Raw genomic sequence first — 14,627 nt, 5'->3', positions numbered from 1 at the left:
CCCAGCAGGAATGGTTGCAGATGCAGCAGGCTGCTCAGCAGGCACAGATGGCAGCAGCATCTGCCAGTGCTGCCCAACAGGCTGGTTCCTCTCAAGATGAAGATGAAGAGGATGACATGTGATCCCAGGACACTGTTCAACTTGTCCAAATCCCTTTTCCTGGGACAGCGTTGCCACGCAAATCTTCCAGTGCTGTCATCGGCAGAGACATGAGACGTGTTTGACTGCCAGTGTACATCAAGTGAAACATGGAAGATGCACATTTGGAACAGACAGTGAAGAGAAAGAATGAAGGGGGATTTCAGGAAAGCCACATGTTCAGATACCAGTACCTGAAAATGATTTTGAATAAAAAAAGGCTGTTAATGACGTTTTTTATTAATCTCATCTGCCCCCCTTTCTTTTTAGTTGCTTCTTATGTCTTGATATTATGTTGCAATTTGTAGTTTTCTGGATGCGTTGTGGACACACTGAAGGCAGATGCTGTCTGGCATATGTTGGTGTATTTTGCAGCAAGTGTTTGCTCCTTCAGTACCAGTTTATGTCACCCATACTGCTCGATCGCATTCAGTGGTTTAGGAGAACTGCTCGTGAACGATTCCAGGGCATCCGATTCCTCCTTTCTTGGTGTTTGACAGTGATTTTTTTTTTACAGAAAGGGTTTTCTCCACCCCCTCTTTGGTATATTTGTTCAACCGTGTTTGATCGTTCAAGGGGTTGTGAATATAGTTTTTTTTTTTTTTTTTCTGTTAAGTAGAAAAATAAATGGACATTGTTTAATTTTAGCTCATTCAGATACTTTATGTTGCATTTTTTGTTCTACCTTGAACCACCCACAGTATTGGTGATTAGCTACACCTTTGAGAAACTGAATATTTTTGTCTCATAGAACCAAAGATAGAAGACAGATTAACAGCCCAGAGTTTGTGGTTTTTTTTTTTTTTTTTTTTTTTTTAAAGGTGTAGGTGCTACTGTGATTCTAATCACTGACTCAAGATCAGTGGAAACAATGTTAAGGATTATTAACCTATAACTTTGTAAAATGCTTTGATATCCGGGCTGAATTTGTTATTTCCCCTCTACTGAGGTGCAGTATCAAACATTTGCATTGTGACTGGTCAATTCTCAGTGTAAAGACAAGTAACCTAGTTGTAATACACATTCACCTGCCTATGCTACAAAGTTGTATTCTTTAAGCAATAAAGGAATCATGTTTTATAAGACCGTTGTTCTGTTCTCTTTAACCAACTAAATGTGTAATGGTTACACACACATACACATTCACATACACTCGTACACATTCTCACACACACACACACACACACACACACCCTTGTGTGCTTGTGCTGTTTGACAGTGATGTCTGATGTATCCCAAAGGACAGTCAGATGTGAGCAGGTAGACCAGCTAGACTGGAAGACTTACTGTAGCTTGTCAGGACCACATATTTGCCCCAAATTATCTCTGGACATGGCAGGAGCAATCATTGAGACCATGAGCACTAAAAAGTTGCTTTTATTTGGTTTCTTCGTTCTTCTTTTCCAAGTTTTTTCCATCATGGTTGGAGCATTAATTGGTAAGTGGGCATATTTTATTAATACTTGTTAGTTCAATTGCAGTAATGTAGGCAAGTCTAAGATGTTTTTTTGTTGTGTTGAAAGCGCATTAAACCAACTGCAACAAAACAAGCTTTTTCTACACTTAAAAAATAAAAATAGCCTAAACAACATGTCTTTGATCTGCTTTGCCATAGCTCCCAGTCCCACCAGTGCCATCCGCTACTTGGCCACCAAATGCATTAATCGCCACAGGACACGTATCTGGCTCATGCCGTGGGGTTCAAATCGGTGCCAGCAGGTCCATAGTTTTGACGAACCTTTAGCAAAAACTCTGGATCCCAATGACATTGTCTTTGCTGTGCACGTACCTCTTCCCAACAGGGAGATGAGCCCCTGGTTTCAGTACATGCTGGCTGTTCTGCAGTTTGACATTGCATTCAAAGTGATAAATCAGATGGGTAAGATGATGGCTAGTCTATGTCAGAAAGGTAAATAATGTATTTCTCGGGTGCTGTTGTTTCCACTCTAATAAACTGATTCATGTCCCTGTCTGTGTAGAAGATGATGTTATCATCACTATTGATGCTCGCCTGGCATACAGGGATGATATGATGTCTGACTGGACCACCAAATTTCACTCAGTGGAACAAAGACTGCTCCGCTGCATATTTGCAATCCCTAAGGTTAAACCTGCGTGACAGCATTTAATACATGCAAATAAATCATATTTACATCTGTCTGCTTAGTAATCTCCATGTTTTTTGCAGACATATGAAAACGAAGGTCGCTTTTATCACTGTGATTCCATACCATTCGTGGAAATGGGAAGTGTGGCCCATAAATACTTTTTAATTAACCTACGCTTGCCAGTGAATGACACGGTGAATGTTGGCATTGGAGAAATAAAGGACATCCATTTGGTGGTGAGTTATGTTTTAATTTCCATTATATGTTTTATTTGAATGACATTCCAGAAGCAAATGTCACACTCAAACATTCGGCCTCATCATAAGGGCATCCACCAGAATGGAGGCTTCACTAAAGTGTGGATCAGCATGAAGACTGTGTTCAGTCCCTGGATATTTGTGGCAACAGCTTGGTACTGGCACCGGATCAGCCTCATGGCGAGACCTCCAGTTCTTTTGGAAAAGTATGTCCCAGTAAGGAAAAACGGCTCAATGTATTTACAAAACCAACTGCTTTGTCTTCGAGACATGAGTAACATGTAGAAACATAAAGAATAGTGATCAATTTCAGCATAAAGGTACAAACATCTTGAACCCCAAAGGTTTTTAAACATGTGATTAACATTGGAATGTATAATATCTATACATAATCATTTATAAGACTAGTTGGTTGATATCTATCTATCCTGCTGTTGGTAAGCCTGCTGTGTGGCCAGGGTAAAACAAGTTGAATCTGCACTCCTAACAGTTAAGAACCTTTATTTTATCATAACATTATTATTATTTTTTATTTTTTATTTTTTTTAGTTAATATGGAACATTTTGTGACTCCAAAGAGTTCTTGCCTGTGGCTTTAGATACTTCATTGTTGACTGAACACACCATGTTTTTTTTTTTTTAAAAGGCAGCATAGTTATACAACACAGCTCCATCATTTTTAAGCTGTAGTGCATTTCAGGCGTTTTTAGTCTCTCAATGAGAACTTAAAACTGCAGGCAAGCCTTCTGGCATACTTTTAAAAGGTATATAATGCTTCAGTGGCATGTGGCTGAGCAGTGGAATTAAAACCGCTCGATCTTAAGTGCATAACTGCCTAGAACTAGGTCAATATTCTGCCTGCAGCCTAGGAGCATAGGGTTATTTGTCTTTTAGAGCAGATATAAATCAGGTGTCTTCTTTCTGTTGAGTAGTAGTTTGGCTGTTTATGAAATGCGTTTTTCCGTGTTTAGGGTGATTTTTGCTCTGGGCATTGCGATGACCTTCCTGAACCTGCCGGTGGAGTGGCTGTCTTTGGGCTTTGAGTGGCCCTGGATGCTGCTGTTTGAAGATGCCCAACAGGGAGCATTCTACTCTGCACTCTTCTGTTTCTGGATCATCTTTTGTGGTGAACACCTCATGGTTAGCATTTCATTCTTGCTCTTAACGGTACTTTTCTTTACACTTTTCTTCTAGTTAATGCTCTTTCTTTCAACAACAAACCCCTTAGGACCAAAGTCAGAGGAATCATCTCTCAGCGTACTGGTGGCAGGTTGGGCTTGTGTTGTTTGGCTCGTCTATCCTACTTATATTTGACCTGAGTGAAAGGTAAACACTTATTTTTTTTTTATGTCTGGTGTATTATTGTTGTATCTTTATTTAAAGAAGTAATCCGCTTTCTCTCTTACTGTAGGGGGGTTCATTTAAGCAATCCTTTCTACACTGTATGGGCATCAGAATTTGGCTCAAAGGTTGCAGTATCCTTCAAATGTTTATACTGTACTATAAACATTCACATAGACAAGGATCTGTCAGTGCCATTCATGTTTTATCCTTAACTATCATCACATATTACCTTTATTATTGTGGCTGGGATTTCCGTTTGTCTGTACTTCGTCTCCCTGTGTCACATGGTGTGTTGTGTGTTCAGGAACATTGGTGGAAAAATACAACAGCTTCCTTCAATGCCAGAGGCTCGGAGACTGCGCTATAAGGTTTGATTTGTTTAACATAATATAATTTAACATTTGACTCACGAAAGATATGTATAAAACTATTGGCCAGTTAACAACCTTTATGAAACATATGAAATAATAGTCTGGCTACTATTTCTTCTCTTTCTTGTTTTGGCAGGGTATAATCTTCAGGTTTAAGTTTTTGATGCTGGTAACTCTAGCATGTGCAGCTATGACTGTCATCTTTGTCCTCTTAAATCAAGTAAGCATCATTAAGCCTTAATGAACAAACCTTAACCACTGGGTTTATCATAATTATTTTATTATTCACTGTTTTGACAATTTTGTGTTTAAAAATCATTCCGATTGTTTTTATTTTTACTAGGTCAGTGAAGGTCACTGGCACTTGGCAGGCTACATTCTTCAAGTCCACAGTGCCTTTATCACCGGAATCTATGGCATGTGGAACCTTTACGTCTTCACCATCATCTTCCTCTATGCTCCTTCACACAAGTACAACAGCAACAAGTCAGGAGACTTTCAGCATACAGGTGTGAAACAGTTCTACTGGTTAGTTCCAATCTCTCTGAATAAATGAAAAGAGACATAATATGCCAAACATGTTCCATCACAAGAGCTGTTTGTTTAACATTATGTTATAGATATGACAAAGAAGCCAGAAAATCAAGAGACACAGTTGACATATGGACAGCAGGGCCCAACAGAGGCCTACAGGATCACTGGGAAGGTGGCTGAAAAGTAACTGCCAGGCTTTGTGTAGTTGATCAGACCTGTATGTGTGTATTGTTTTCACTATAAGCTGTAAATTTAGCTAATGCTGTAACTTTTAAAGTTGTAAAAAATAAAATAAAAACCACAGGAAGATATAATATGAGGAACTAAAACTTTATTACACAAAAGCAGATTATCTGGCAGTTCACCACTCAGAGACTCCAAAGCCGTTAATTGAAACTTTGCTCAGGAATATGAGAAAATGTATTGATAATTAAAAAGTGACATTAGTTAGATGACACACCAACAGGAACCGACAGCATTTTCTTTTTACCTTCGGCACCCCCTGAATATCACAATGTCAATAAAGCCTCCCAGAGTATTGTAATGCAAGTTTGTTGCTTTAAGCATGTGCTGAAACACAGCAGTTGGCATGACATCAATACAATAGTCTATGTATTTGCTTGGTATTTTATATAAGTGGATAGTTTTTTTCTGAGGTTATTTTTCTTCTTTTTTTGTATTTACAGTTCAGAAAAGTATTTGCACAGTCACAGAATATCATTATTTATGCTCTATGCTTCAGCGCATTTAGTCTGAAACTAAATAGGGGGAGAACTGGGTAAATTGGGCCAAATTGTATATGAGGCACCCTAAAAGTGAGACAATGACAGCAGTGCCTCCAACTAAAATATGTTCAGAAATGTCAAGGTGTGATGCATCCCTGGGAAAAATTGCTTTGGATCTAAAATTAACATTCAAAATATGATGAAAAAAAAATATATATATAAAAAAGTGGTTCTTAGCTCAACTTGCCCTTTGTGAGGTGTGAGTTGAGTCTAGGCAGAAGATCAGTTGGGCCACATGGGAGTAAATTGTGCTAATGATTATGTTGAAGTAATACTGAACATTTCCATCTCCAAAAATGCTGTATCAAAGCAAAATAAATTCAATAGAGGTTGCCACATTTGTGAAAACTGAAATAGCTTGTAATGTAGAGCTGAAAAGAGAATTGATGGTTATACTTGGACACAATTGTACCTGTGGAGTAATGTAATCATTTACTTCAATAGTACTTTGATAATAATAGTAATCATAACTGTGGGAACTGGCTCTACTTCCTCTAGGCCTATTGGCTCAAATTACCCTCCTGCCCAATGCCATTTTAACAAAACTGTGTGGAAACCATAAGCCCTTATAACGCAGTGCCCAAATTGCAAGGATTTAAAAGTATCTTGTGATTTGCCCTCTAAATGTTTCTACGGCGACATAGGTGGAGAGTTGCCTGCATATCAGAGAGATATAAAAGGTAGCTGGTTTGGGTACCACTCCATCTGTCAAACATATCAGTGGTATGTCTTGTGGAACTGACACAAAGCCAATATAGCCACAAGCAGCAATGATCGGGGTCCACGCAAATTGCACACAGTAGAAGACAAGAAGCACATGAATGCAAATCACATAATGCACACATGCAGAAGATGTCCTGAAAAAAAAAATCAGCTCTGTCGGCTGTAGGAGTAATTTAGTGTAATTTTTTGAAGTTTGGATTGTGAAATTGCTAGACATTTAGAATTATGAAAATAGCTTTGAGGGGAAATAATTGAGGTCCAAGCTGATTGGTGGAGTAGTGGTTAGCACACAGCCTGACAGCACAAACAGGGTTCGAGTTTTTTTTTTACTTTTTCCATTCTTACAAAAGCATATACTTTATATAATTATATATTGTCTTCTGCTGCCACCCTCAAAATGTATTCATGGCATTTGTTGTTCAGACAGAAATCCAAGAAATTGGTAAATATCAAATAAAATGTGAATAATTTACAAATGGTAAAAAAAAAAGAAAAGTTGAATCTTTCAAGTAAAGTAACAATAAAGCTGATTTTAAAAAGCATTTTCACAGAGCGGGATATGAACCTCTGACATTTCACCATTGGCCTTACTGACTGTGCCTTGAGGATCAATGAAGTTATTTCATTTTTGGTTGTTATTTTATATAAATTTTGTACCTGTTTGTGTCATAGCTAAAAATCTAAATGCTAACATCAACCAATAACAAAAATCTCTCAATCTGACTAGCTATGTGAAAACTAGGTTCTCAACAAACTTGCACTTACATGCTGTCTGTCTCTGATAGATGCAAAAAAAATAAAGTTTTTGGTTTAGTGTTTGTACCATTCATTTTTGAGTTTATGCTTCTGGTTTTGTATATCATTTGTTTGTATTGGTTTATCAGTTTGTGATTTGTTGTTGGGTTTTGGTTGAGTATCAGTGTGTGGGCATTTTGTGTTTGATTTTGAATTCACACCTTCTACCTTTAGCGTGACTCAAACTCCCAACCTTGTGAAGTCATTTCTTGCTCTGAAGCGGCGTTCGTAGATCACTGGACTATCTTCAGCACTGAAGAACGACCAGCAGCAGAGAAAGTGGAACATGAAACAGAGTTCACACAGAGATCAGCACTGCAGTAGTGCAGAGGAGGTGGAGGCAGACGGAGGTTTGTTATGACGAGGGGTCACTTCACCTACAGTTGCAGGTAGATATAAGTTTGTTTTCTGCTGGAAAAGGTTTATCACACCTGAGTGCAGGTGCAGCTTCCCAATGACTTTGTGGACAGGTGGGTTAGCTCAACAGGTTAAGATGCTACTTTGAAAAGTGGGGATTGATGGTTAAAATTCTACCTTAACAAATTAATGGTGAGTGAACTTTTTGTGAAGTTTATTCAAACGTTTGGGGAAATAAATGTTTTTGCCCATATAGTACATATTGGACAAGTACAAAAAGGAATATGTTGAATATCACTGCAGACTCACCATTTGACCAAACTGAACCCCTTTGAAAATGATATCTCCTATCGAACAAATGTCTGTGTCGGTTTTGGTAGCATTTGAATAAAGATTTGTGGAGGTATACATGTTCATTGATTTTGCATATTTAACAAATACAATGACGGACTTCTAAATTGATCAAATGTTGCAGTGAGCCAAAGTTTTGACAATTTATCTTTCAGCAGGACAACAATCGAAAACATATGGTCAAAGATATCAGAGAGCTTTTCAGAGAAAAGAAGTGGAATAGTCTCATCTGTCCGAAACAGTCAGCCGATCTATATTCGTTGCAGTCAACCTGCTAAAGACAAGACTAAAGCAGAGTAAAGCAAGTTGAGAGCATTCACAAAGAGGCAACATGGCAGCACACAGAACATATTCCTGCTGTCAGAATACAGAAGAGTTATTCGCTAAATCAATAAAAAGATTTGAGAAAGAAAGAATATAGAAGAGTAACAAACAACCTCTTCATCATAAACCAAAACCAGAACAAAATGGATCAATATTTTTGTACACAAATGAAATAATTAATTGCTGAATAACCGTTTATTATTTATCATTATAAAGAATTTCTTTCAGTTTTTACCTTCTTTTCAGGCCTCATTATTCATTTCAAGCTCCGTACAGCCACAGTCTCATTCACCTATAAGATAAGTCCAGCCTTTAAGTAAACTGAGAGACAAAGATGGTTAAAAAGTCTAAAAATACTTAGAGCCTAATTTATTCAGATTTCAGTCAGAAAATTCATGTTGAAAAAAAATTAGGTACAGAATTAGGATTTTACTGTAAAAGGCAGATGTAACAATTTCCTCCACATAGTGGCAGTACTGGACAGTCTATCATTTTGTCTCTCTTAAATTTGACATAACCCTTCATTACTGTAGTCCAATAAATGGTTGATCAAATTACTAACTTTGATATAGTATTCAAAATCCTTTTCTTTGTTCTTATTTGGTCATACGATTGAATCAGAGTCCGTCCCATGACTTTTACTGTACATGTGCTCCTTTTGCAATTGTGTTGGTGTTTTAATGCAACAATCCTTCATGTGTCCTGTCAGTGACCCATCGCTCTGGTACATTATCTCAAAGAACTGTCCATTTGTTAATTATCAGCATACAGTTCTGCATGCAAAGTTATATTTTCCACATTCACGTATAGTATGAATACAACACAATAAACCTCATGCTTCTTTTCCATAAATTGGAAAAGAATGGGGGCAGGATAATCAAATTAAGAGATCTGAATAAAGTAAAATACAATTTGGAGGGAAACCCCTCAATCGAATAGTAGGCACAACAAATAAAAACCTTTTTAAACCCGTTTTAGGTCAAAACAAGAGTTTAGTGCATACAACTGACTTTTAGTTGAATACAGAATGCAAGTAAAATAGTGACCCTACTGATGTAAAACAGAAACAGAAACCTGCAGGCCATTTTGCATTTGGTGGAAATGATTAACTGTCCAATCAACTGCATATTTATAACACCAGTTTGTAGTCATAACTACGTAACAGAAAAGTTTCAGGTATAGGATGATTACTGGAAACAGAAGACCTGGGCGTAAGTGTCGGGAGGAATGAAAGTTCCAAGTGTCACAGTGTGTGTTTCGATGATTAGGTTGCAGTTTACACATTTACAACCTTATTGTTACACCCAAGGGAGATCTCCGGCCTCTTCAGGAATGTACTCCATCCCGTGTCATAGGCATCTGCTCATACATGGGTATCTTCCTTCTTTCCCTTTTTTCTGTCATGCAACACATACTACGCTTTGATAGAAGCAGAGGTTACATTTTTTTAATGCATTAAGACCTTTTGTTTTCGTCCACTGCTGTGTTCTTCAGTTCCCTGCAACTACAGTGTAATCTGTGCTGTTTGTAAAAATAAACCTTAGACTAACAGAGGTTTACGTTCTAAATTTAATTTATGTACCTTCTGGGAATTTAAACCAAGATTGGTGTGCACCGGATGGCCTTCAGATGCCCTGGATGCATACAGATACCACTTTAGATTAGCTGTCCTATCTACACTGCAATGATGGCTTTGAAATAGGACCAACAGCTTCATCAAGTTTTTGCAACACGGCAAACCAAGTATTACAGAAAGTGCTGGGGCTCCTCCAGCCACTGGATTCTAGTTTTGTTGTTGTTGTTGTTCACCTGGAGAAATATTTACAATGGGATCCACATGCATTGGATTAATACTATAAACTTATTAAGCAGTTTATTCGCAAAGGAGCATTTCTAATGTTAACATTAGCCAACCTCATGCCTACATGAAACCATTTTCCTGCATGAATTATTACTGCAGTTTCTCCTATATAATCACTATAGCCCTCTGGCACCCAATAACACTCATAATCCTGAGAGGATACATCCTCTGACTTTCCTCTTCTGCTAGCACAAGATTAAAATTTTTGTTTGTTAATAAAATGTGTGCAATAACTTTGACCATCAAAAAGAAAGTTGAACAATTCCGTTTTATGTTTTACAGGGAGCTGCACAAAGTCTGATAAAAGTTGTGACTGAAAGCACAAGTTTGAAAATGAAAACAGTCGAGAGGTTTTTGCGCTCCCCACAAGGAGCCAGGCTACACTCAACATTAATGTCAAATTTGGAACAGATTCATGTCCTTTAGAGGATGAATTCTAGAGATTTATCAATCCCCTGGTATTTCCTCTTGCGCCACTACAAGGCAAAGGTTTCCTTGACAGATTTGAAAACATTAAACACTTTTGTGCATTATGCATGACTTTAGTGAATCCCAGACCCTCCTCTTTACCCTGAGGTTGGCATCGTTTTGACTCAAATTATTTTCACAACTTTTGAATGAAATTAACATGAGATTTGGACTCAGCTTCAGGATACATTTTTACCAACTTGGGTGACTTTCTGACTTTTCCTGCAGTGCCATCATCAGGTCAGAATTGTCAAATGAGTCTAACACAGATTAATAACCAAATTCTTTCAAACTTATTTATAACTGAATCGCAGATGATCGCAGTAAACATTATAACTGCAAAACATCAGCATGTTAGCATTGTTCCTTATGGGTATGTTAGCATAATGTTAGTAATTACCCAAGCTCCTCTGTGTCTAAGTACAGCCTCACAGAGGTGCTACCACGGCTGTAAACGCACACGCTACTGTATGTCTGAACAGGGCATTGTGTACCTGTGTATTTCAGTTGTCCGTCTCACGTGGGTCTGACAGAACAGAAACTTCAACATTAATCAATCAGCCAGCGTTTTATCCTTATACCCATCCATAAACCCCTTCAGACCTATTTTCTTGCTTTTTTTCACATGCATAACCAAATTCATTGCATGGCCTGAGTGCTTCCAAAATGTGGGTGACCTAAAGCTCAATCGTATGCCCATACGCTACCTGTGTAAACACACATGCTGGAGCAGCTTTTTGTTTTAGTATGTTTCTGTAATTGTGCAAGCTGGTGTTTAGAAGGTATTAAAAAAAGGGTTTCTGAAGAGCAACCAGATGTCTGCTGCTTGAAACTCTCTAATCGTGGTTACAAAGCCTTGACAATAAACAGTACACACAGCACTATCTGTCCATGTGCTGCTTTGTCCACTTTGAGACACTCCTGTGCCACATGTCTGTCAGACAAGAATTCCTGCTACTGTGATCTTTGCTGCGGGAGCTGTTAACAAGCATAAGGGCCTGGCAACTAAAGCAGGAAGTCCATGCAGCAATTCGGATGTCACCCTGCCCAGAAAATTTGCCACCAGTTTACATGCCTGGGATTTTTTCTGCAAGCTTCTCTTTCCTGCTTTTTTTTTCTTCCAAAAACATTTTCCTCCACCAGACAGTAGCAAACGAAATATTTTCCAGTCTAGAAATACGTTTCTTTTAATTGCATTGCCTTTCGAGGAAACACTTGGTGGTTCTGTGGTTCTGTAAAAAAATGTGCCTTTGATAGATGTTCATTAGGGGTGAAGTAGGGTGGTATGCTGCTTAGGATTGCAGTCGCGTTCCATTGGAGTTACACTGTTCTGAAAACAAACCGCTCCGCCCGGCCTGCACATACTTTCCCTGTGAGATTCTGGTTGGTGTTTTGAATGAATACAGCATTATAATGCTCCAAAATGCATGACTGAAAAGGCTTCAGAAATCAGTTGAACTCTCTGCACGAGACTAAGTTTGATTATTATCATGTAGGGCATGTAGGTTGACAGAGGTAATGTAGAGCTTTGTTTGCCATGAATAGTTTCTTATTTTGGATAATAAGCAGTTTACTATTGCATTAAACCATTCTTTTCTTTAGAAAGAGCAGACTTATTTAGGTCTTTGTGACCTCATGGTGGCATAAATGTTTACACTAGTGTAAATGATTTACAATAATTTACTGCTATGTGTCAATGTGTATTCAAATGCTCTGTTTAACTTTCACTGTCAAACCATGTTCTACCTGCGTTCTCAGGAGAAAAGCTGTTGGGTCTTTATCTCTAGACATTTACACAGCAGGTCAGAACATGTGACACTTTAGAATTGGAGACATACCAATAAAATAGAGAAAGACATTATGACGTTATGCGGTTTTGCAAGTCCTGTGACTGGATTTCAAAGACTGTGGCAGTTACTATTCATGCAGACAGGTCTTTTAGATTATGATAAATGCAAATATAATATGCAACATCTCTTTTAACATGTTATGTACCACAGACTTTTAAAGTGGCTGTAATTAAACCTTTACCTAAAAAGCTGACTCTTGATCAGCTGTTTCAGGAAACTACAGACCAATTTCCAACCTGACGTTTATTTCTAAAATCCTTGAAAAAAGTGTTACAAATCAACTTTGTGATCATTTACAAAGGAATGATCTGTTTGAAGATTTTCAGTCAGTCTTTAGAGTTCATCATAGCACAGAAACAGCTCTGGTGAAAGTCACAAACGATCTTCTAATAGCAACAAGAGACTTGTGTCTTTTCTTGTTCTTCTGGACCTCAGTGCTGCTTTTGATACAATTGATCACATGATTTTATTACAGAGATTAGAAGATGTTACGAGGATTAAAGGAACTGCATTAGACTGGTTCAAATCGTACTTATCAAATAGATTTTAGTTTGTTCATGTAAACAATGAGTCTTCCAGACAAACAAGCGTTAGCTATGGAGTTCCACAAGGCTCAGTGTTAGGCCAATACTTTTCACTTTTGTACATGCTTTGTACATAAAGGCCTGGATGAAGGCCCTGCAGTTGATCAAAAATCCTGCAGCAAGAGGGGGATTTATCAAGATAGATCATATTTCTCCTGTTTTAGCTTCTCTTCATTGGCTTCCTGTTAAATCAAGAACAGAATTAAAAAGCACTTCTCTCTCAGTATGCTGGTCTACTTGTGGTTCTCAGAGTTTTCAGAAGTAGAATGGAGGCGGAGCTTCAGTTTTCAGGCTCCTCCCCTGTGGAACCAGCTCCCAGTTTGTGTTCGCGGGGCAGAAACCCTCTCTAGCTTTAAGATTAGACTCAAAATTTTTCTTTTTGATAAAGCCTATAGTTAGGGCTGGCTCAGGTAGACCTGAACCAACCCTTAGTTATGCTGTTATAGGCCGAGGCTGCTGGGGGACCTTGTTACATGCTGAGCTTCTTTTCTCTCACTCTTTCACTCTCTATAACTCATATGTCACCATTGCATCCCATTAACTTCATGCTTTTTCTCTCCCATGATTTTTGCTTATTGACTGTTGCCTCTCCATTCAGTTCCTTCACTAGCGTAGTTTCTCTTCTTTCTTTTGCAGATGTCCCGTCATGGAGCTGCATGTCTCTGCTCTGCGCTTGTCGTCTCCACCAACAGTTCTTCTCTTCTATCTCTATGCTGTCCTTTTCTCTCTCTGCTCTCCTCTCACCCCAACTGGTCGAGGCAGATAGCCGTCCACCCCTGAGTCTGGTTCTGTTGGAAGTTTCTTCCTGTTAAGAGGGAGTTTTTCTTCCCTCTGTTGGAGGTTTTTCTCCCTTAAAGAGGAGGTTTTCCCTCCTAGCTTATGTGGGAATTGTTGAATTGTTGGTTTCTCTGTATAATGTTGTAAAGTTCTGCTGTAAGGACTTTAAATGTGTTAAGTGCTATGAAAGAAGCTGTATTGTGATTTGGCGCTATATAAATAAAATTGAATTGAATTGAACATTCCTTCACAAATATGTATGTTCATTTTTTTCTTTTGCTATTTTAACTGTCATGACAACTGTCAATACAAGAGTTTATCACTCATCAGCTGCTGTGCATTCTGCAGACATTAGCAAAACGTGTGTATATGCCTGACTGACTACACCACAGAAGACATACAGTCTTGGCTTTTGCACCACAGTGTCACGCCCAGTTAATTGTGGAGTCAGTCCCTGCACAATGGTCTAGACTGAGACTACACACACAGTTCCCCTCAAGAAAGTCAGATTGGCAGTCTGTGCCTTTTTTATTTTGAAGAGCTCCACCTTGTTGAATTGAGCACAGATGCCACAAATTTAAGTTTGAACTGAAAGTTGTCTGGTGGAGTCTCAGTGGCTCTCTGGTCTTTGCCTTGTCACATGATGAAAAGTCTTTGTTCCCACTAAGTCTTATTTTCAGGCCCATGAAAATGAAACATTGCAAATCCATCCATCCATTATCTATACCTGCTTTATACTGAACAGGGTCGGGAGGGGGGGGGGGGAGAGAGAGAGAGAGAGAGAGAGAGAGAGAGAGAGAGAGAGAGAGGGAGAGGGTTGCATGCCAGCATAGTAGCCACACCATATACTGTATATAAATGAACATGGTGAAGTTGGTGCTGGATGACCTAAAAGTGCAATACCTCTAGGGGCCGCTAGGGGTTGGCTCCAATAGACACCCATTCGCCAAAAAATTCGAATTCACTTCTTCTGCTCAGTGTTATGGTGGTTTCTCTGAAA

General features: G+C 38.6%; 2 protein-coding genes across 2 annotated transcripts in view; both read left to right on the top strand.

Moving 5' to 3' along the window:
• Window positions 1-1,221, top strand: part of dr1 (down-regulator of transcription 1) — a 6,465-nt gene extending 5,244 nt beyond the window's left edge. Inside the window, exon 3 of the mRNA XM_069703961.1 lies at window positions 1-1,221. This exon is cut by the window's left edge and continues 25 nt beyond it. Coding sequence (XP_069560062.1) covers window positions 1-122 — 122 coding nt within the window. The 3' untranslated portion in view covers window positions 123-1,221.
• LOC138624063 (protein wntless homolog) lies at window positions 938-4,939 on the top strand. The gene is made up of 13 exons (XM_069703939.1): window positions 938-963; window positions 1,470-1,576; window positions 1,754-2,017; window positions 2,118-2,242; window positions 2,327-2,482; window positions 2,573-2,709; window positions 3,475-3,643; window positions 3,732-3,829; window positions 3,915-3,982; window positions 4,076-4,215; window positions 4,355-4,438; window positions 4,562-4,727; window positions 4,839-4,939. Exons 2-13 carry the CDS (start codon window positions 1,471-1,473, stop codon window positions 4,937-4,939), a joined length of 1,614 nt encoding a protein of 537 aa, XP_069560040.1. The 5' UTR covers window positions 938-963; window position 1,470.
• The last annotated feature ends 9,688 nt before the right edge of the window (window positions 4,940-14,627 follow it).

Source organism: Brachyistius frenatus, unplaced genomic scaffold (assembly GCF_029030835.1).
Source record: "Brachyistius frenatus isolate BFR_SWC_R1_liver_20210118 unplaced genomic scaffold, ASM2903083v1 Contig_49, whole genome shotgun sequence".
In the NCBI taxonomy this organism is placed as follows: Eukaryota; Metazoa; Chordata; class Actinopteri; family Embiotocidae; genus Brachyistius; species Brachyistius frenatus.
Note: the sequence above shows the minus strand (reverse complement) of the source record. Positions and strands in the feature narration are given on the sequence as shown.